Source organism: Ornithodoros turicata, chromosome 6 (assembly GCF_037126465.1).
Source record: "Ornithodoros turicata isolate Travis chromosome 6, ASM3712646v1, whole genome shotgun sequence".
Lineage (NCBI taxonomy): Eukaryota > Metazoa > Arthropoda > Arachnida > Ixodida > Argasidae > Ornithodoros > Ornithodoros turicata.
Window position 1 is genome coordinate 66,629,113 of NC_088206.1, and position 21,936 is coordinate 66,651,048.

The 21,936-nt window shown below is 47.7% G+C and overlaps 1 protein-coding gene across 1 annotated transcript; it reads left to right on the forward strand.

The window, feature by feature from the left end:
* The first annotated feature begins 562 nt into the window (after positions 1 to 562).
* LOC135397092 (uncharacterized) lies at positions 563 to 20,329 on the forward strand. Its single transcript, XM_064628427.1, has 13 exons — positions 563 to 844; positions 1,842 to 2,005; positions 3,163 to 3,259; positions 5,571 to 5,626; positions 5,709 to 5,753; positions 7,179 to 7,293; positions 7,403 to 7,463; positions 7,528 to 7,626; positions 9,656 to 9,736; positions 11,391 to 11,560; positions 11,663 to 16,504; positions 17,920 to 19,297; positions 20,245 to 20,329. The coding sequence occupies exons 2-13, from the start codon at positions 1,864 to 1,866 to the stop codon at positions 20,311 to 20,313; spliced, it is 7,155 nt and encodes a 2,384-aa protein (XP_064484497.1). The 5' UTR covers positions 563 to 844; positions 1,842 to 1,863; the 3' UTR covers positions 20,314 to 20,329.
* Positions 20,330 to 21,936: the final 1,607 nt, after the last annotated feature.

Here is a 21,936-nt window from a genome sequence, read left to right on the forward strand (position 1 = left end):
CTGCTCCTGCTCTCAGGACGACAACTGGTTCCTAAAATAACTAAGTTTTTCTGTATAGTCCTCTTTCACTGTGAGTTTAAGCGTGTGCTTGTTGGAAGTGACGTGTTCTAACTTCTTCTTTTTTTAGCTCTCATAAAAAAGAAATGGAACACGTATGCAAAGTTAATGGCCCGGCTTAGCTTCGTTGCCAGCAACGTCCTGGCGCAATAGATCCCCAACTCCCTTGGCTAGCCGATGATTCAGTGCTGAGATAACCATCCCCTGCACTGGAATCTCCACCGGGAGCGAATGAATGCACCGCCCATGCTTGCCACCCACTCGAGAAAATCGATGCTCAGACGCTGTAACCATGGCAACAAGGTGTACAAAATGCCATTACACGAGAGAGGTACGAAAGTGCAGTAATTTTGGCGAAAACAACATCAAATTGGTTTTCTTGGTCTGTTTAAATAATATTGCCGTTATTTGAATGCGCGAAAGCGGTCTAAAAATACATGTGGATGTTGATACGTTTTTAATTGCAGAAAGTAAAAGAGAAGAAAATATTGCGTCAGCAGCGCCGTCTGCTGCCATAAGGAAATTAAATGATCTTGATGTTTGGCTTGAAACAGCTATGGCTGACGATAAACGGGTCGAATTTCAACGTAATTTGTTGAAATGGACGCTTTGAAGTGAGCCGCTCCGGCGTGGCAAGAAGCAGGCAAGTTTTTCGTCGATTCCAGTTCGCAAAACGCAAATAATCGAGAAGTCGTAGCTTAGGCCTAGCGATGCGAACCAATGGCTGCTGTTTTCCCACGGCAGTCTCAGCGCACGGACTGTCTCTTTCCGCTTCATTTTTCATGAGGTAAGTACCCGAATGTCGTGTTGAATAGCAATACCAATCCCCGGACAACACTTCTGCCCGCTTAAACCGGTCGTTCGTATGTACATGCTCAAAATACCGGCCAAAATACAGCACCATAGCTGACGTGGTAATGTATTGATTTCGTGCAGGCGCTTTTGATTTCGACCTTTCCTGTATTAAACCGGCATGTGTTGCCTTCAACATCATACTGTCGCCATGTAATGATATTGGGTTTTGTATAGGTGCAGTTGCGTGTGTGCTACATAATGTCTACTACTTGTATGTTGGGGTTGAAGCTGGCCTAATTAAATTGTTTACACTCGTCGTAATTGGCAGTCAGTCGTTTCTGTGTGCTGTGTATGATCGTTTCATTAAAGTTGAACGTCAAAGAAATGATTGACATTGTGGTTGGAATGCTACGATGAATGGAACGGCAGGTTATTACTTGTTCTGGCCTGGTAGCTTTCGGAAAGAGCCTTCGCTTCGCATATTGCAGTTAGTGAGGGTCGCAACTAAGTCGGACAGGTATTGGTCGCTACGTAGTCTCTGAAGCGTTTGTATTAACTCAGTATAATCTATATGTTTTACGAATTCATAGCCAATCAACAGCGCGTGCAGTACTAAAAAGCAAAGAATTAGACAGTTAGTGTCGCTATCGTTAGATTAACTTGGCGTCTGTTTCTAGCCGTGTATGCTGGGGAATGCAGTTGCTTCACAAAACAGCGCATTGTGTGTTTTAACTACTGTGAAAATCGTCAAGGGTTATTTTGACCCCAGTGTACTTCCTAGGCTTTCGTATTAAACAAATCAGACTGCTGTGTTGAAACAGGCAGTGTTTACTCAGACTGATAGGACAAGCCCATGCTGGATAGAACTCATTGGCATTTGAAAACACAGTTGGTGCACCTTTTGTATTCTTTGATTTGTACTTTTGTATTCACCTTTTGTATTTTGATTATCTGTTATCTGTAAAAGATTGCCTTGCTTTCCTTTAAAGGTTGTGGCAAGTGGAGTAGCGGATGGCGACAGCGAGGCAGGCCCATCAGAGGGCAGCGGCTGCTGAGCGTCCGTCCGTGGCCAGCCTCAGCAGTAGCCTCACCTGCTCACTATGCCACGGATACCTCATCGACGCCGTCACGATCGTCAAATGCCTACACTCCTGTGAGTCGGTTTCGTCAGCTGTAGTACGGTGTTATAACGGGACAAAGGGGGGCATTTCTTCCGCTCCGTAAAAAGTTCCGCTGTTACTGCAGCTGCAGAAACTTTTGTCGATTATGTGTTTATTTAATTATTTTAACAATACTGTTGGCCCACGTCATTGTGGGTCGTATGGAATGCTAAGAGTTGTAGCGCAAATTTTGCTGCGTTGACAGCTCATTAAAATGCTGCATTGGCAGTACACTGTTCCGGCATTTCCCTGAGCTGCGGGGAAATCGTTGTGGCTGTTTGCTAAACATGATGGATTATGTCATGCCTTGAAGTTACCCAAGAGCAGCTAAGTATAAATAGGGAGCCACTTTTTTGGGTTAAACCCGATTCCGCCAGGTTAATCCCCCCCCGAACTCCGACCAGTTCGGGTTAAACCCGATTTCTCCCCGAATTCCAGTCACTATGAAATCCTCAAGTGATGTTTCTACCGAAGATGAACAAAGGTCGCCACGTGTAAGACATGTATGGGTCACTTACGTTCCCAGCAATACACCCATGTATGTCAACACTGTCTATGCCTTCGGGGATTACCGCTGAAAGGTCACGATCCCGAAAAAAAAAAAAAAAGCACACACACAAAAAAAGGAGAGATTAAGAAAGGACTTAATAGACAAGAAGAGAAAGAAAAACACCCGAAAGGCACAATTATCGCCAGATTTCACCCCGAATTACAGATTTAAAAATAGCGCCTGATTTTTACCCCCAAAATCTGAGAAAGGCATTTAACCCGAAAAAGTCACTCCCTAAGTATAAACATTGTATTGGAAATATTGAAGTAAATATCGTAACAAAGTGCACGCAGCTACAATGCTATGCAAATTCCCACAGGTCTCTCTGCAGGTCATATAGGCCATGGGAAATGTTAAGATGACAGTATTTTTTACATTTTCACATTTTTCTACAGAAAGACTGGACCAAGCAGCATTTTTTGTGCACAAGTTTAGTGCATAACCTGTCCTGTGACATATAGTTTAGCTCCCAAATGTTGTTCTTTTTGTTTTATCTTTGTTACAATCCCCTGTATGTTATTTTAAGTAATGCTGTCGATTGAAAGGAGCTTTTTGTAATCTGCGTGCCAGGAAACTGAATGTGTGCTTCGTCTCATGCAGTTTGCAAGTCATGCATTTTGAAGCGGATCAAAAAGGAGAGCTCCTGCCCTGTCTGCGACCTCCGAATCTCCATGATGAAGCTGGATTTGCATTTGAAGTGAGTCCTTTGCCGACTGCTTCCTACGGTCGTAGTTTTCGCAACCTGTTCGTGCATAAGGTCGGAGACAGAGAGGCAGACGGAAAAAGTTACCCGGCGTGACTAGTGGCATTCCTTGCGTCGTTGGCATCTTGAAGCCTTTTGTTGTTTAGAATTTTTCTCGTTCTTAGCCTTTTGTAAGGTTTTGGGTCCCATTCACTTGATTTGTCCAAATTGTATCCCATTTGAGCTGCGCCTATGCCCTTAACTCCCAACATCCTAACAAATCACCGTCTCAGCACGTGAAATTAATTATGTTGTACGTGTGGCCTGAAATGTTCCGAAGCAAGCCGCGGAGAATCGGGAATTATAAAGTTAATGCGGTGTCCACTTGGAGATGCCTTCCAAGAAGAAAACACCAAAAATGGTTCTCAAAATTAATTTGTTTTTCCGGTTGAAACAGCTCTTCCCTGCTTCGCCTCCGATGATGTAACTGGCATTGCCAGTGAGACTCCCGATAGATGATTTTAAAAAGATGTGTGTGCCACCAAGCGCCCGGCGCAAAGCAGCATGGGAACTTTGAGGGACACTGCTCTGTCGTCTGATTTGGTTATGGTTTGCCCCGGCCGACGCTGCTGCTGTTGTTCTTCTCCTACGTCTGCCTCTGGCCATCTTGTAATGCTTCAAGGCAATCCGGCACTGTTGAAAGCATGAACAGAGTTGTTTCTAGCAACTGTTCGGCGGCAGATTGCGAGTCGGAATACCGCATTTTGTGACAGACAGCCTGCCTTCATAACCGGCTCCAGTGTCGTCGGGCCGCACATTGTTGTCCGAGTTCATCCGGGAGAGCGCGGCCGGCTGCAAAATCCGATTAAATTCATTTTTCTGAAGATTCCGACCGTTCCGAAACGAAATATTCCAGTTGCACGTATTTCAGGCACCCACTATTCCGATCGCACCTTCAGTTCAACTGCGTTTTTTTGTCCGGACACCCCATCTTTAAAGGGACGGTCGCATCCAGAAAACAAATACCACTGTGTTCAGCATCGGCCGACAATCTATTTGGCAAATTTTTTCCTCCGCAAAAGTGCGTAGAAATTAAGGGAAGAAATTTTAAAGAGCAGCGTTGCTTCCGCAGCTGCAGAGGCTCCTGCGGTGGGATGCCGCTCCCTAAGCGGAGGAGTGAGAGGGCGGTGCTTGGAGAAGGAAAGGCGCCAACCAGACACGCCGTAACTCTGTAACACGCCCGTACTCCCGCAGCATTCTTTTTCTCAAGGCCGTGTTCTGATTGGTCCTTAGGGAGTGACGTTTGCTCGTTTTCCCATAGGAGGAATTCCTGCATACTCTCAACATCAGGCGTCTGCTCTTGTCGTGTATTCCATTGAATAACAGTCAAAATACGCCACTGTTTTGCGTGGCATTTTTGATACCGCCGTCAATGGTCCACGAGGAATGAAATGACACTTTAGTTTCGAAATCGACTGGTATGGGTGCAACTGTCCTCTTAAAGGGACAGCGAGGTGGCCCTTTCTCTTTTTTTTTCCCCTTCTTTTTCGCTGTGACATGTCCTTCATGAAACAAGAAGCGATCCTGCGAAAGAATGTCGAGACCTGTGTGCAAGAGAGAGGCCTCCGTTCCATACAACTTCAAAAAAAACCTCCACTCTTTGGAGGAGCATGTAAGAGAAGGAGGAGGGTACTCTGCGACGTGAGCAGGGAACGTTCGCGTGACTTGTGGTGAAGACCTGCAGCCATCTTATGTGTGCTACTGGCATTGGTTGCAACAGCCTTTCAGTGAACTTTTACTTAGGCCCCACTTCACCGAGGCTGGTTAACTTTTAGCCGAGATCGAGGGTCGCCAAAAGCTTCGAGTTAGCACTCAATTCTGGATTACAAATGTTAGTCGGTGACGTGATGAATGTTTCAGTGGCAATAACTCCATTTAGTGAAGCAGAGTTAAGTGTTATACTATTCAAGTTAAGGGATTAAGGGACTGTTGGTCTTGGTTCAAATGTTACTTACAAATACTTGCATAGACATACAGTGCCACATGAAAGACACACACCTTTGCAGCCACACCAGACACAATTGCTATCAAACATTTTTACGACTGTAAATTAAACTCAGAGTTCATACTGCCGTTATCTCTCCAAACATACAATAAATCCATCTTCCTTATCACTATTTTATTATCCTAGGATTATCCTACTCTGTCTTCACTTTGCTATCTTCCTCCCATTAAGTAATGCAGGCATTGTTTTCATCTGCTCTGGATGCGTTTGCGGACTTGTATCTCCTCTCACCAGCTGCACGCTCTTCTTCTGCTGTTTCAGGAAGGACGATGTTCTTCAAAACATAGTCTACAAAGCTGTTCCTGGTTTATATCAAAGTAGGTTATGCCTATAGGTCATCCTCGGCATGTCCTTCTCGAGCACCGAAACTGTGACTAACCACATGATATGTTTCTGCAGGGGAGATGAAACGGAGACGAGATTTCTACAGCTCCAGAAGCAAAGGTACGGTACTTCTGTTTTGATTGAATCCTTCCATGCAAAGGCTGTTTCAAAATCAGTCCTCGATTGAGGGGCAAAAATAAACTGGTTGCCCCAGCAAAATGGTGGCTGCAGCTGTATGTAGGCTGTTATACTGTATGTAGGGCCTGACTTTTTCGGGACGTATTTTTCAGCAACATTGGGGGGGTAAATATCAGGTCATATTTTGCTTCAATAATTCGGGTGTAATCGGGTTGAACTGAACCTGATTCAACCTAATTCTGGTTGATTTGGATGGAATCAGGCGGTAAATCTTCGGTGTACTCTGCATAATACACGTGACATACAAGTAGACAGAGTATCAATATGTATTTAGTCCATGCATCAAAGAGGCAGCAAGGTCTCTGTTTTGACAGTTTGTATGAGCATATTTATGCATTTACAACACAGTTTCCAATGTTCTGTGTTAGTTGTGATGACCTCATATACCCCTGGTTCAGCCGGTTTGGGGGAAACGTCGGGTTAAACCCTGTGTTTGCTGATTTGAACCGGGAGGGGGTTCAGGTCCTAACTAAACGCCGCCCCGCTGGACAGTTTGTTCAGACCTACGTGTGGAGTTCCCAAGCAAATGTGCATGCGTACGGCACTTGCGTTTGCTGATGCTCCTGCCAGCTGCTACATTTATGGTGCAATTCATTTTCTGCAAGAGCACAGTGTTGCCAAGATTCCTTGTCATTGCTGCTGTTTATTCGTATTGCTGTAGCCTTGCGTGACCTTGTCTCGAATTTCTGGTTTGGCCTCGGCATTTTCGTGCTCTAAATGTGCCAAACTGACGGGGGTGTTAAAAATATGCTTTGTATGTATGCAACTACCCACATAAGAAACCATAATTTTGTCTCGGAAAAGTAGAAAAACCAGTGAACCGGAAAGGAAATGTGAAGGCAAGTGCCTCAGGACGAGAGACGCCGATATTTCGAACAGAGACGGTTCTTCTTCTGGGAGCACGATGTGTTGTGATGCACAAAATAATTTTGTCTTGCAATTTGTGTGTAGATAAATTTCTGTTAATTGCACTACTTTGGTAATTCAAACGAAAATCTGTGGTCCCCTGCAGTTTGAATTAGCGACTGTCAGCAGTGTTGTGAGACAACCATATTGACCTAATTGAGGGCACCAGGAGCCAGAATAATGTTACAACGATACCATGCGGAGTTTGCAAAGAGACTTTACTTTTTGCTGTAGAACTGAGATCCGCCAAATGCGTACTCCTTGGGTGGTCACTGTTGACGCTGTTATGTATGTAGCTTTCTAAGTGACACAATTTTCTATGCTTTCAACGGAAGATTGGTTTTGGAACAGCCCTCATTGGTATGGGAATGTCTCGGCATCTAGAAGGCCATGTTAATCATAGTTGATCCTCAGTTGACATGCTAGTGTTGCTCGTCACAGGTGATAAAACTACGCTGACACCAGAAGAACGTGGTGAAATGGATGACTCAAGCAAGGGACGCATTATCTTCAGTCCCGACGAAGCGATCAGTCTCTCTCTGGAGTACAAATATCTGTAAGTCATCATATCGCCTGTCATGCAGAACTGTGCGCACACCATCTGCGTGCAATTGTAATCTTGTGCAATAATGATGTGATCACGAACAAGGTCGGTTTTCTTGCAGCAGCGACCAAATGTTCAAAAGTGACAAGCTTAAGTTTGAAAAGCAAGACCCACCCTTCAAAGTGAGAAGAAAGTTGTCGCGTTTCCGCTCTGTAGGTGCTTACGTACGGGAACTTTCTCTTTCAGGAGCTTCCAAAGCGATACCTCAACTGTCCGGCGGCCGTGACGATTGCTCTGCTGCAGAAGTTTCTCAGGATGAAATACAGCATTGGGTCTAAGTGCCGGGTCAGTACAGTTGAACCTCTATATAACGAATTTGTAAATGCTGGCTCTTTATTTCGTTAAATGGAGATATTCGTTAAATGGAACACGCCAAGTTAAACAAAGATGGCCGCCGCACTACCAGCGCCGCGCGTACCGCAAAACGTCATTTGTCATAAAACAGGTACTAAGGTAAGAAGGGCACAAAATATCAAGCTTTATTCATTACATAACGCTAGGTAACGCGTAATTTGTGCACAATATCGTTCTGAGCACTCATAACCTTCGTAACTCCGGATGACCTCGACTGCTTTCTCCTACGCGATCGCGTATCGAAGTTTCTTGGTTGATTCACTTTCACTCATGACGTCCGGAAAGAACAACCGTACACCGCCGAAAAGAACGAGAAACGCGTACATGTCACGTAGACGTCTGCGCCGATGGAACCTTGAACGGCAGCGGCATCATGCCCATTTTACCACCGTCAGCATCAGCGGCGCGAACAAAAACAAGTAATGAAAAGGCACAAAACCGCAACGTACTGTCGTCTTCATCAACACAAGCAAATTAGACTTCGCGAGATGTCAGCAATGCGTGTTTTCTTGTCCGAAAACAGCTGCGAAGAGACCCTCGCGCCGGTTTCGAAACAGCGTCGGCGCAACGATTACCGGCGGCGGAGACGCACATGTCGGCACGCTCGTGCCTACGGCACGTGACAACCGAAGTAACCAACGAAAACTTGCGTAAGGACAACAGAGAGGGAAGGTTTCTCCTCCTTTTCTTCGTGGTGAAGGGGAAAGACACGCGCAGAAGAGCCCAGAGATTTCGTTAAATAGAGGTGACCAAACGAATGTATTTCGTTAAATCGAATGCAAAAATACATTGGCGTCTATAGGGATGCGTTCGTGCAACGGAAATTTTTCGTTAAACAGAGGATTTCGTTAAATCGACGTTCGTTATTGAGAGGTTCAACTGTAATGGGGTTCAGCGATTTAAAGGAGCCCAGAAAGCCATCCAAAAGACTTTCCGTTTCTGGCGAATTACGAAAGGATGTAACTTGACGTGACGACTAACGCAAAAAAATTCTCTGTACGCAGTATTTTTCTTGGAATAAAAAAACGCCCCCGAACATCGACGCGCGCGTTCCCGCTCGACTCGCTCTGCAGGCCGAAACGAGGAGGAGGAGGATTGTGATGTCATCAGGGTTACAAGCAGGTCCCCCAAGGTCGCCATTTTCCCGTGTATTTGTTCCTATCCCGATGCGTGCAATGCCGGAGGCCAACCTTAGATACCCCATTGTTACCAGACGTTGGCTTGTGTTGGATTGTAGCGCGCTAAAGATCCAGTTGAAGAGCAATCCAAGCCAGGCCAAGTCACCGAAGGAGAAACGGACGACTGCGCCTGCGGCGCCTGGTACGACAGGTATGCTATGTGATGCACGCAGCCGTGCACTAGATCCCTTGCGATCGCTCAACACGTTTAAAAACGGGACCAAAAAGTGAAACACGACACAGAAAGTTGTTATACGCGTTTTATTTGGACATATAATGACTAGATTCATTCGCAGAAACAACAAAAACATTTTGCTGCTAAACTTAGCATGCTGAAGTGATCCGGAACGGCAACAGTGGGGTATCTAGTGGCAGCCTTCTTCGTTGCACACTTTTCCGAGGTGAGTTTGGGGGACCTGGTTACAAGAGAGGCTGTGCTCCAATCGCACTTTTCTTTTTCGTTTCTACCCCCAGTTCTCTCTCCGTGTAGCAGACGACGCTTCTCCCAACAAGCAGACCAGTTAGTGGGTTGCACCACGACGACGTCAAAACGACTCCGGCGGGTAGTTGCGGGCATTGCCACCGTGGCGCGCTGTCGCGACTTTCAAAATCGAATTCCGCGATATGAATCACTTCGGATGGTGCGTTTTAGCAGTCGGGCTAACTGCTTGGTTTGAAAAAAATGGTCGTGACTGAAGCGCTTTCTGTGCTCCTTTAAACTTTCGGGTTCTTACCATTAGCTATTTTATGACATCTTGCATTGATGTGACATTCTCTTCCAGGTGGACATTTATTACATGAATGATGTTCTCTGGAGCAAGTACACACTGATGGATATTGCATACATCTACTCTTGGAGAAGGGTGAGGCACACGTTCTGTATTGCGTGTAATGACAGTGCAATCCCATCATTTCAAACCCAAAGGGGACTGAAGATTTGTTCGAATAATCGAATAAAGTGGAGTTTGAGGTAAAGGGAGTCCACTGGGGGGAGGGGGGGGATTGGGTAAATAAACGTGTGCTCTGAATTCATGCGAATTCAGGTGAAAAAACTTTCAGTATGCTAACTCCAGGGAGAAATCGGGCTGAGTTATTCAAACTAACTGTACCGGTTTGGTACAAATGGTGATGTAACTGCATTTGCTGCCAAAGTAAGTTAGTGTGCATTCCTACAGGTGCCTCGTTGAAGGCTATTTGCCGGGTAAAAATTGGTTTTCACCCTGAAGAGGCAATCTTCAATTCTGGGTGCAAATTTGGGGAAGAATCAGGTTAAACCCTAAAACTTCAGGCTCTAATCATAATGAAATTCCTTTATTCCTATTATTGCTTCACTCGAAGCCTCACGCTGCATTGGCCGAAATGCACCTGTTTCAAACCTGCTTACTCACCCACTCACTCACACCCACTCACTCACACTCACTCGTACGCTCGCTCACACTCACTCACTCGCTCACACTCACACCCACTCGCTTAGAAGAAGACAAAGCTCACTAAGGCAAAGAAACTGCAAAAAAAAAAAAGAAATAAGGTTCTATAGAAATCTATATAAAATTTGAATCGAATATTTGCATGGAAAACAAAGAGCAAGCACCCACTCGCTTGCTGTTTGTATTCCATGCAAATATTCTATTCAAATTCTATATAGATTTCTATAGATTTTTTTTTTCAGTTTTTTTGTTTTAGTTATGAGTGTTTACTGTGTTAGCTGCGTCCGACAGACATCATGGCTCACCAGGCCCTGCCGTACGTTTGCAGTCATATATGCCGGAAATATAAGAGGCCCATTCATACTTCAAAATATTTATTTAGAGGCAAGCATTATAAACACCTCAGAGCCGAAAGCAGTCTGTTATACACATTTGCGTCACTTTCTTGAGCAGCAGACTCTATGAATATCGTCTGCAGCTTACTCACAAGCTCCGGCATGATCCCAGTCCACAAAAATGTCTGACATCATCCATGCCTTTTTTTTTTTTTTTGGCTATGTAGTCAACAGGAAGGCTTACTTGCTTTGCACACACCATTAAGGTGATTCGCTCCTTTCTCTTCTCATAAACCGTAGCGCACGTTTGTGCGTTCGAATTACGCGTGCAATTCACATGCGCATGATTTTTACGGTACCCAAGCTTTAGTTGGAGTCACCTGGAGGTTCATATATTGAGGCCTGGTTTCAGCAATGCCGATTAACTTTAAACCGAGATCAAGCATCCCTTAAACTTGATGTTAGCCGCCAATTCTTTTTTCAGTAACGTTAGTTGATGACGTGAGGTGAGTTCCAGTAACGCTAGCCAACGTTAGAGAAACAGGGTCGAGTCGTTAAGGGACGCCTGATTGTGGATCAACCCTTAACTGACGTTGTCGAAACGGGCACCAAAGAGCGTTTGAATCAAGGAGATTGCGCTGTATTCTAACGTATCACTTAGGCCATCCCGCCTGCCCAGATTCCGCTCTTTGGGAATCTATGACATGACTGACGTCAGTGTTGTTCTTCTTTTTTTCTTCTTTTTTTAATGATAGGACGCACCACTTGAGCTGTCCTTCTGGATATGGGATCCATCCGCGAAGCAGTTGGATCAGCCGTTCACAGGGGCGAACGTTGGTGGAAGCCTAGGGCCACCCCGTCTTAGCGCACCGTCTTCCACAGATGCTTGCGAGCAGTCGAAAAACTCTTCGTACCTGAGCAACAGGTGAGACGTTCTGTCCCAAAAGTTGCTGTGCAGCCAGTAGTACTACTTACTGCAGAAGCCGAGAAGAGCACAGTGTTCACCACAAGTTTTTGTTTCTTTCAGTGTTGTCAACACAGAAAGTCAGTGCGGTAGCCAGCGCAGCAAAAGTGACAACACTGAGACGGACACTATAAAAGCCCCAAAGCCCGCATTTATCAGTGCCCCGAAGGCGAAGCCAGCGGAGGTGGAACCTGCTACCAAGCACCTCGACAAAGTACAAAGCTCCAGTGCTCAGCATGAAGCAGCGACGTGCGACATGCCAGAAGGGACCACAACGCAGGCTCCACAAGCACCCGTTGCTGCGCAGTGCAAAGCAATACCCAGCACTTGTGAAAACCTTAAAGCGGACAGCCCGGAATTGCTGCGTTGCAACAAGGAAGAGCTGCCAGCGAAATCCGTCGCGGATAACGGTGGAACAACTGCCCTTCCTTCCAAGAAGTCAACGTCTGAGAAAGTGAGCTTAGTGGAAGACGACAACTTTGGATGCGCTCGTACTTCTGGCAGCTACTCTTGGAAGGCGAACATCGCAAAAATAGTGTCTACTCTCGAGAAATGCGACGACGACGACGTAGAAGATGAACAACCTTCGAAGAATCAAAGAGTGACAGCTGCGCCGGCCGTCCCTGCTGCCGTAACCACTGCAATGCCTGCACCTTCGCTGGTAAAAGTCAAGGACACGACACCTTGTAGTACAGAAAAGATATCGAGCACCACAGTGACCGAGAGCAAGGTGACCCCCGTGAATACTGCCATCGTTAATGGGGTAGGATGCGACACTTTCAAGTCTTGGAGGAGGCTATCCACCGAAAAACACTCCGCCGACGAGAAGAAGCAGTCCTTGAATTGCACCAGTAAGGACACGTCGAGAGAGACCGAGAATACCAAGCGAGAAACACCGCCTGTCAAGACCTGCGTGAGCAGGGCCGCAGACATGGCTGAAGCGAAGCTGAATGCTATGAGGGCTGCAGCCTTGACAGCACTCAACAAGACTAAGAGTGAAACGGTGCCTAAGGAAGTTAAGGTTACGGAAAGCAGCCCTGTCGTCAGCACAACGTCTGCAGTGCACGTGCAGAACAATGTGAATCAGAACAGTCAGCAGCTGAGCAAGCCTTCTGATGTTCCGAGCGTCACAAAAGAACCGGCGGATGCCACGCCGTCTGAAAAAGCAGTTTCGTCGTCCGATGCTGCCGAGCCCGTAACGACGACCACCACCACCGTTGCGAGCACTCTTCCAACTTACCTCACCCTGAGCCGATCGCACCCGTCCCTGTTCCACGGTACGCAGAAGAAGCGTGGCAGACCAAAGTTGGCCACGGTGAACAGCCTCAACGAGGAAATCGAGCGGGCGCACATGCTCGCCTCGCAGGCTGCCCTGGAGATCCAGTCAAAGCCAGCGATCCCTGTGATAACATCCCTGCGAATAAAGCCCATACTCCCTCCTTCGGACAAAGCGGAACAGAAGAGTCCCAAGACGGACTCTCCTCCGAAAGTAACCGATGCGGCACACCCCGGCGACAGGTCCGACTCCGACGAGGGGAGGCGGAAGAGCAAGCGCCGGAAAACTGGAAACGAAAGTGTGTTGGCAAACTCGAAGGAGGTTTCCACGACGTCCGATTCGCCGCTGGGATCGCCGAGGAATTCGGGAACGCCCGAGAAGATCACCCTCCGTGTCACACGGGACGAAACCTGCACGCTCAAGGTGGAGAAGTTGCAGCGTGCTCCTGCGACGACGGTTCCCGCGGATGGTCTGCACGATTCGGGGTTTTGCGAAGACGTTACGGTGGATAAGTCGCCGTCGTCTTGTGATTCCAAGGTTAAAGAGGATAAGGTAGATAAGAGGGCTTTGCATCATTCAAAGCAAGTGCAGGAGCCCGTCAAGAAAGCTTCGGAAGTAGCCACGCCAGTTCGGAGAGACGCTGCGGGCAAGAACGACAGGGCCAAGGAGAAAACCGTGGTCACCTTGAAAGTGTCACAACTGAAAGATCACAAAGAGAAGCAGCTCGTCACCACAAAGCCAGGCGAACAACGAAAAGAATCTCGGAAGGGCAAGAGAAAATCGGTCGAGGACTGGGTGAAGGAGCAGAACAAATGGATTAGCGTGGACAAGGTAAAATGCACTGAGGACCGCCAGGGCGGTCCCCCTCAGGACCAGGCACCGAAAGCTGACGGTTCGGAAGATCCAGCGCAGAAAGGCACGACCCAGCGACGTGGGCGCAAGCGATCGAACCCTGTTAAGATCGAGAAACTGGAAGCACCAGTCGAAGCTCAACAGACGGCAAAGTCGACGCCCGCATCTGCTGTCGTGGCTTGCGCTACTTCCAGTAAGACGAGCGAGGCCAGCCCCGCGAGGGTCAAGGCCTCCCCTCCGAGCACACCAAAGAAGGCGGTGACAGAACTCATCATCCCCAAGTACATCCCAAACCCAGCAACGATCATACCGTTGACCGTCGCACATGCGCGCAACAAGAGGTTAAAAGAGACACCGAAGACTACAAATGCGCCATCTTCCTGGAATAACAACGCGTCGAAAGGTGCCTTCGAACAGCAGAGAGGCGACTCCGAAAAGAGCAAGTTCTTCAAGGAAGTCCTGAACCTGTCCATGAAGGAAACATCCAAGGTTCCTCAAACACCAGGTGGATCGTTAGGTAAAAAATCTGACACATCAGCGTCAGCGCTGAAGGGAAAGAAAGGCTCGTCGTCATCACAAATAATGAAAGTCGTCGAGAAGATCGCGACATCACAGAAGTCGAGCGGGAGGAGCAAAACTCAAAAGCTCTCAACGCAGACAGAAAGAGCGGACGCGGTGCCGCAGAAAGAGTGTGCGAGGGACAAGAAGGTTTCCGAGGACAGGTGCCATGCATCCTCGAAGGATCACACACGGAGTCGGCTGATGGGAAAGACACTGGTGGCCAGACCAGCGAGCCGGTCACATCTGGACAGATCGCGGCACTGTTTGTTGCCGTCCTCAGCAGCATGTCCTGCAAAGAGCCAGGCAGAAAATTCAGCGAAGGATCCGTCAGCGGCGCCGAAGAACGCATCAAACGAGGGGGCTGAAATGGAGATTCTGCCGAAGCTCAACCAGACGGGTGTGTTTCGGCTTGAGTTTCCAGGCACGGAACAGCAAAACATGGAGCCCCACCCAGAAGGGGCGTCATCCCTGCCGAGCAAGGCTGTGGAAGAGGTGAACTCATCCAAGAAGCCGATCTTGTTCGAGAACAGGGAAGACGTCGCGGAGAGTATCAAGAACATTGCTCGTATCAGAAAAACCATCCTGGAATCTCAGCAGAGGCGGCTGTCGAGGGATTGCAGCCCCGCTGTTGTGGAAAATGGCCAACACGAAATTTCAAACGATGCCACGGCAAATGATACAAACTGTGTCAGCAGTGCACTGGCATCGAAGCAACTTTCCCAGAGCAGCAGTGGTAGGACTCACGTAGCTAGAGAGAATCACGTGCTTACCCCATCCGGAGAGGAGAGCACAAGACGTCCAGAGCTAAAGCAAACTGGACCGTCAGAAAGTCCACCTACAGATGCGAGGCTCGAAAATCCGACAGTTAAGAGCGTTCGGTCCGCTCCCACAAAAAACAACTCCACGCCTCCAAATGGCCCTTCGACTGTGATTCATATTCAGAAGTTTGTCACTGCAAGCGGGAAGCAGAAGTTTGCACTGTTGAGTTCAGACGAGTCTAGACCTTCATCTGCCGCAAGGATTGCCGAGTCGCCATCAAGAAGTCCGTCGCCTTCAAAGCGGTGTTCCGCTCGGCTGCTTCTTAATACTGCTCGGACACCTCCTCGTGTGCCAGATGGCAGAGAGTCTTTGACATCTCCGGATACAAGCAGCCCCAACGCAGTGCCGTATCAATCCCTCAACATGCTTCGGAGAAGCAAGAGCACAGTGGAGCCCCCTACACACATTCAGTGTCCGAGCCCTGCTATCAAGAAAGACGAAATGTCAGGTGTTCAGAGCACATTTGAGCATGCAAGTCATACAAACATAAAACTAATCCCGGTGAAAATAGAAAATACTGTCCAGCACAGCACGCACATGGACCACGGTTATTCAAAGCAAGACCCATCGCTCCAGTCATGCACATTGAAACCGGAACAGACAAAGTCTGAACGACAGAGCATCAGTTCGTCGAACGAACCATGTACAGAAGCTTCTAATTTACCAAACGCACGAGCCTGTGAACACATGTATCGTACGACAGTGGCAGAAATAGACCTGTTCACGGCGCTCAGCATCATCGAGACCATAAAAGGAAGGGCGACCGTGCACGACATCATAGAAGACTACGTCACGCACCTAGGGAAATTCTTCAGCATGCTGGAATCATCCGATGATCAGACGCGACGTCTGGTCGAAGAAGCATTTCACTCGAAGCGGGCCGTTCTGCTTCGTCTCATCAGGTTGCTGAAGAAACTGACAACAGACCTGTCTTCGAACCAGGTCTCACAGGTCCTCGCGCTGGAAGTCTTGATTGAAAGGTTCTTGTACCGTTACGGACACGACGCCGTCGTGGACGACTTTAGCCTCGACCCGCAGGCGGAAGAAGTGACGACAAGTAATCATTTTGTGTCCTGTGCAACGCTCGTTGAACCAGTGTACAGTGTGGAAGATCTTGAAGAGCCAAAGTTTTTGCCCGCTGCACCGTCAAACGAAGTGACGGTTACGACGACGTTGGGGAGCCAGTGCGTAGGTCGGCGAGGTCGTGTCAGGAAAGCGAAGAGGGGTACGGCTTGGAAGCGAAGGTTGATGCAAGTGTTGAAGATGAACGAGCCACTGTGGCTGCTCCCGGTGGTTCCGGGTCTGCGGAACACCCCGAAGACGTCGGCGATGTGTTTTGGCCCTACAGTGCCCCCCGAAGTGTTTGATGCTTCGTTCGCAAGGGTGCCGCATGCATGGTAGGTACATGCTTGTGGTGTCATTTTGTGTGTATGTCCGTTGTCCTACTCTTGAAATACACACCAGTATTAATTTTATCAACGCACGTCCGAAATGCTCTGCTGTGAATCTGCAGATTCACAGCAGTTACTTGCAATACACTCCGCAAGTAACCAAGCATTCTGCGCATATCTCCTCTCCCGGTTACTCCACTCGGGAAGCCCCATTGGCTAAGGCGTCGCCCTCCCTCTTCCCTCTCACTGCCTCCTCTCATGCGCAGAGACGCACTTGCACAGCGTATGGGTGCTTTGCCTTTACACCACAAAGCTGCCTTCATTAATGCCATTAATTTCACCTCCATCTGCATCGCGAGTTTACTTTTCATACCGTTCCTCTAATTCAGCCACTGGATAATTTGACCTAATTTTGTGATCTCATCAGGTTTGAATTACCAGTTAGTCTACTGTAGTAATAGTATTTTCTACCTCTGTTGTCTCTTCAGTGTTATCTGTAGCATAATATTTTTGTTTGTTTTCTTTTTGCTGTCCACGTGGCTTCTGAGGCTGCAGCTGGGACTTTGGTCTGCTCCTCATCTTAAAGGGGTTGTAACGAAAGTAAAAAAAACATTTTAAAAGTTGTTGACGGGTCCTGTGTAGTGAAAAATTTGAGAATCTATGGCTTACAGGGACACTACGAACAGTGCCGCTAAAGCAGTGGCAGGTCAAATTTGGTCCACCGGAGCTCTTGGTATGGCCGACATGGCACCTACTGGATCATAGTCTAATGTGTCATTGCTGCAACCAACATTGGGTCCTGTGTTTTCGGGTTTTATGTTTGTTTGTCTTTAAATCGGTGGGAAGGGGGTAAAAATCTGGTTTTATTTCAGGAGCCATAAAATGGTAAAATCGGGTGACATAGGGTGAAAAAGCTGATTTTTGGGTGGAAAATAATTTTTTTAAATGCACTTCACACATTTTAAATGAACATAATATGCGGAACAGCTGTGCTGAGTGGCCAATGCCCGTGTTGGTGGCTGAATTCGAATTCGAAAGTTCATTCTCGGGTTTTTTGGGGGGGGTGTACCGTAAGTGATGATGATGCAAATTGGGGATGGGGGGGTAAAAACAGGTTAGATTGGGCTTTACCCTAAAATACAGGGTGCTACCTATGAACCATTTTCAAAGTTTGACTGTGATTGCAGTTTTAGCATGGACATAGGCTTGTCTTTCCAGAGGCCAGGGCTAGGGCTCTCAACGCACGTAATGGTAAAAATGTACATGCTGGGTGAAGAAATAAGAGATCAAAACAAAATAAAATATACACATTAAAAACGTAAAACATTCAAAAACATTTTTAAAAAATATCTTGCAGTAGGAAAGGCTTATGCTGCTGCAAAGAATTGCTCAAGCAGATAACCTCCCCCTTTTGTCCGCAGCATACCCGACGTCCAGGGTCCCACAGCAAGCCTCCTACCAATCTCCGACGCACCTTCTCCGGCTCCCACAGAGCACCTCCAACTCACCTGTTACTTTGGCTCCAACGTGTGTGGCCTTGCCAGATCCTACCTTCATCTAGTCAGCTCCAATACAAACGGACGGCACGCTTTCCCCCTCTCGACGCCAGAACACATCCTCCAACGGACCCTATCCCACGGCACAAACTCCAAGTCTTTGCTACCCTGTCAACTCCGCAATCCGACGGGTTCGCAGTTCGAGCAGACCATGATCGCTGCCATCTGCAAGCTCCTCCGGGGCGACGGAGTGTGCGACGATGGCAGCACGTCGAACATACCTCCCGGAAGGATATGCATGGCTACAGTCGAGAGCACCCTAGTCATAACCTCTTCCAACACAAAGAACAAGCTGATGCTTTCCGCTGAAGTTGGACAGCGTCTGCTGAGGGGACTCCTTTCCGGGATGGGAAGCCTGCCGGCGAATAATTGTGGCTTGGATTTGGAATCTTTGCTTACGGTATTAGCGGGGAAGATGTCGGCCCGTCGTAGCAGCTTGGCGGCGGCGGCGGACACCGATACGGCAAGTTGCTCGACGCCGTTCCGGGACAGGGTTTCTCTCGGTCAGCTTCCGCCTGCAAGCATAGCTGGAGGCAGCGCTGTGCGGACAGTCAGTCGGAACAGTGTACATAGCTGCTGCGGGAAAAGCGGCAGCCAAGAATATATCCAGGCTTCGGTGAGCGCCGTGGCAAGTAGGCAAGCCGGTAGTGGAAGGGACGGTCTGTCGAAACGCAGTCTGCCCCCGAGTGTGTTCAAGGCTGTCAAAGCAGTTTGTCATGCAAGAAACATGGTCGCACCTCAACCGAGCTGCCCCAAAAGGATCAGAATATCGGCACCCAGCAGGGGTGGGACGCCACCGAACAGCAGTCGCGGTAAAGCGCTCGCATTTGGACCAAGTAGAGACGTGAGGGCTGCCAGAATCAAATTTGGGAAGAAAATGAGGGTTTCTTCGAGCAACACCGGTGTATCGCAGAGAGAACCCGTAGTCGTTCCTGCGTCGACTGGAGGCTGTGAGGCTGTGACCAGCACCCTTGTTGACAACAGTGTCGGACCTCTGTGTCAAGCCGCACCCGTCAAGCGACCGGCGCAAGGTTCTGCCGCCCCGGTGCTGCCTCCAGCCAAGCGTCCGCTAAATTCGTCACACATTCCAGCGGGAAAAAGAGACAGAAGGGTGACGACGCTGCTGCGGTCTCCCCCCTGTGTCGTTCCTAGGAACCGCCTCGTTCTGCTGCGTTGCCTCGACCCGGCGGAACAGAAGCGGAGGCGTCGAGCCGCTGGCCAAGTCAAGCCAAAGCCAAAGCCGGTAACATCGAGATAGTTGGTGGCGCCACTGCTGAGAAGCAGTGGAAGTGGTGGCTGTGTCGTACGTGGAAGTTCTGGTCCACGGTGCAATCTGCTTGAAGTGTAAAAGTGAATTTTTGGATTTCATGTCTGTTTCTTTTTCTGCACATCAGTCTGCACCAGTTCAAGGTGTAATGATCTGTGTTTTGATAGAGATCTTTTTTCTTTCTAGTAATTTTATTTTCTCACTATCTGTTTCGAGCGCTTTACAGTCAAATGCCGTGTGCGCAGTTGCACCAAATTGGGAAGCACTCAGAGAGTCATATATATGGGACGGCTGTGATCACTGCTTCATTTCTCTGTGCTCTACGAAACATACTTTAATGTCTTATGGAGTACTGTGAAGTAATCGAAGTACTGAAGTAATGACTACTTCTGAAGTAGGGATTAACAGTGTTCATTCATCAGAAGCAGTCGTAGAAGGTCAGAATCAGATACATGTCACACATGAGCAAAGCTGGCGCCGCACGCGCATTCATTGAACATGTGCGACTGCATTCGGACAACGTAATTGCGCATTAGAAGTACTTCTAAGTAGCTGTGAATGGCTATCTGTGCTGGTGTGCTTCAGCTACGTGTGACTGGATGCTTCTAACAGAGCCGCAATTGCCAAGGCAGCGCTGCTTTTTGAAAAAACCTACTGGAATTCTTGATAGTAAACATATACATGCACACCAGTATACTCCTGCAGCACTTAGCAGTATTGCAGACGTCAACAGATATCTCCACGTGCGACACAGCCAACTTGTAGAGTGTGTTTTTGTTGTCCAGAGCCTTTGTCCCTACGTTAGCCGAGTGAGGAGCTTGCTTTAATTGTCCCTTTCCAACAAGGCGTTGTTTATGTTTGTAGAGTTAATTTATACGGATTACTATGATCTTGTAAAGCTGTACTATATTTTATCTTTGCAGCCCCAACCACACACCCCCATTTCCCCATCCCAACTGGGTTATCTCCTTGTAAATATGTACCATAAATAAATTTTGTATAATTGAACAGCAGTGCCTTTGTCTGTGCAGGGTGTCAGATGTACCGACATGAGGTTACTCTTACCTCTCTGAATCCTAGAGGATCCAATGGTGTCATGCTAACACTCTCAGTATGTAAATACATGTGCGTCAGCACGTATATTACATGAGAAAAAGTTGACGTTCTCCTTACGGCACCCATAGAGCCGCGCTACTCATCCTCCAAAGCAGATGTGGACAAGAGGTTACATTTGGTGGATAGTATAAGCTCTACAGAATGAGTTTTGTTTTCACTTATAGCTTTTCCTCGTGGTGGCGGTGGTGAAGCTGGCTCTGCGCTCTACGCCAAGGAGACGGTGTGGAAGGTGTGGAGACTTTATCTTTGTTGCGGCGCCGCGTTTTGTCAAGAATATTATCACAGCGCGGTACTCGATTTTTTCCATTTTAACTGAAGAGTGCACCCTGGCTGTTTGAAATGCTGCTCTCCAACCGACAAAAGCATGGAGAGGGTTGAGGGTGGTGCTCCGGCCCTCCAACAGATGGCGCCACGCGTCCTTAATCGCATTTTCAAATTCGCGCGCATTTTCTACCTTGGGCCGGAAACGTATGGAATCACCCTCGTACAAGGCATGGATGCGGGAAACGCTGGTGTACCCGCGACCCGCATAAAGTGACAATTTCTACACCGCATGCGCGAAAATTGCGCAGACCTCTAGTCACCCTCTAGCGGTTTTGAGCTAAACATGAACTAGGTCCTTCCGGTACCATCTACAGAGCACGCATTTAAATGTGTTGCAGGTGGAAAATGAACACAGGTGGACACATCATTTTCTTCGAAGTCTTACCCTGCAGAAACCCGTTATCGAGAGCCTGTCTGCGCAGCTCCCCCGTTTTCCTCTTTCCCTTATTGCACGTAGAGCGACATCATTGGGCCCTCTTCGAGCTAGGGCGGGGGGGGGGGGGGGGTACCATTTCAAGGTTGAGGCGCTCGTGGTTGGTTCTGTGTTTGTTTCCTTTCAGTTTCTGGAAGTGTCAAAAATTACTAGTACGAAAAGTATGAAGAACTGAGAAGTGATGACTTGCGTTTGTTATCACGCTGCCAAGTTTGACACGATGGCAGCTTAAGACATGGTCGTTCTATTTCAATTTACAGTCCCTCTAAACGTAGTAAGGGCAATCTCAGTCGTGTTACAAAGAACGGCAGACAAGCTACGAACTTTAGCGTCTAGATTTCGCGAAGATTACAGGATGCGAGTATATGTATTTTCTCTGGTACACAGAAAATTTCGGTTGGGAAAAATAAAAAAGAAATCATTGGCGGTTTAGCGGTAAATGCGTTAGCATTAAGCTGCTTTTCCGATCCGTACTTGACTTCCGGTCTCAACCAGACTTCCGGTTGTTCACTTCCCGCCTATACTTGACTTCCGGTATCCACTTCCGGTCCAACTCGACTACCGGTTCGATACTTTCAATTACTACATGCAACTCCATTTAATTAAACTTTAATTATCCTCAATTACTTAGAATTACCCTTTAGTTAATGAAGGTAACCGCAGGTCACCTGAGTTTATCTTGAATTTCACTTAATTACCTTTAATTACGTTTACTTGCCTTAATTACTCTCAATTTCCATTT

Excerpts from the sequence above, each read along its gene's own strand:
- LOC135397092 (XM_064628427.1), top strand. The coding sequence starts at position 1,864 with ATGGCGACAGCGAGGCAGGCCCATCAGAGGGCAGCGGCTGCTGAGCGT. Across the intron at positions 5,627-5,708 it reads TGTTCCTGGTTTATATCAAA|GGGAGATGAAACGGAGACGA; the intron begins GTAGGTTATGCC and ends ATGTTTCTGCAG. Across the intron at positions 16,505-17,919 it reads GCAAGGGTGCCGCATGCATG|CATACCCGACGTCCAGGGTC; the intron begins GTAGGTACATGC and ends TTTTGTCCGCAG.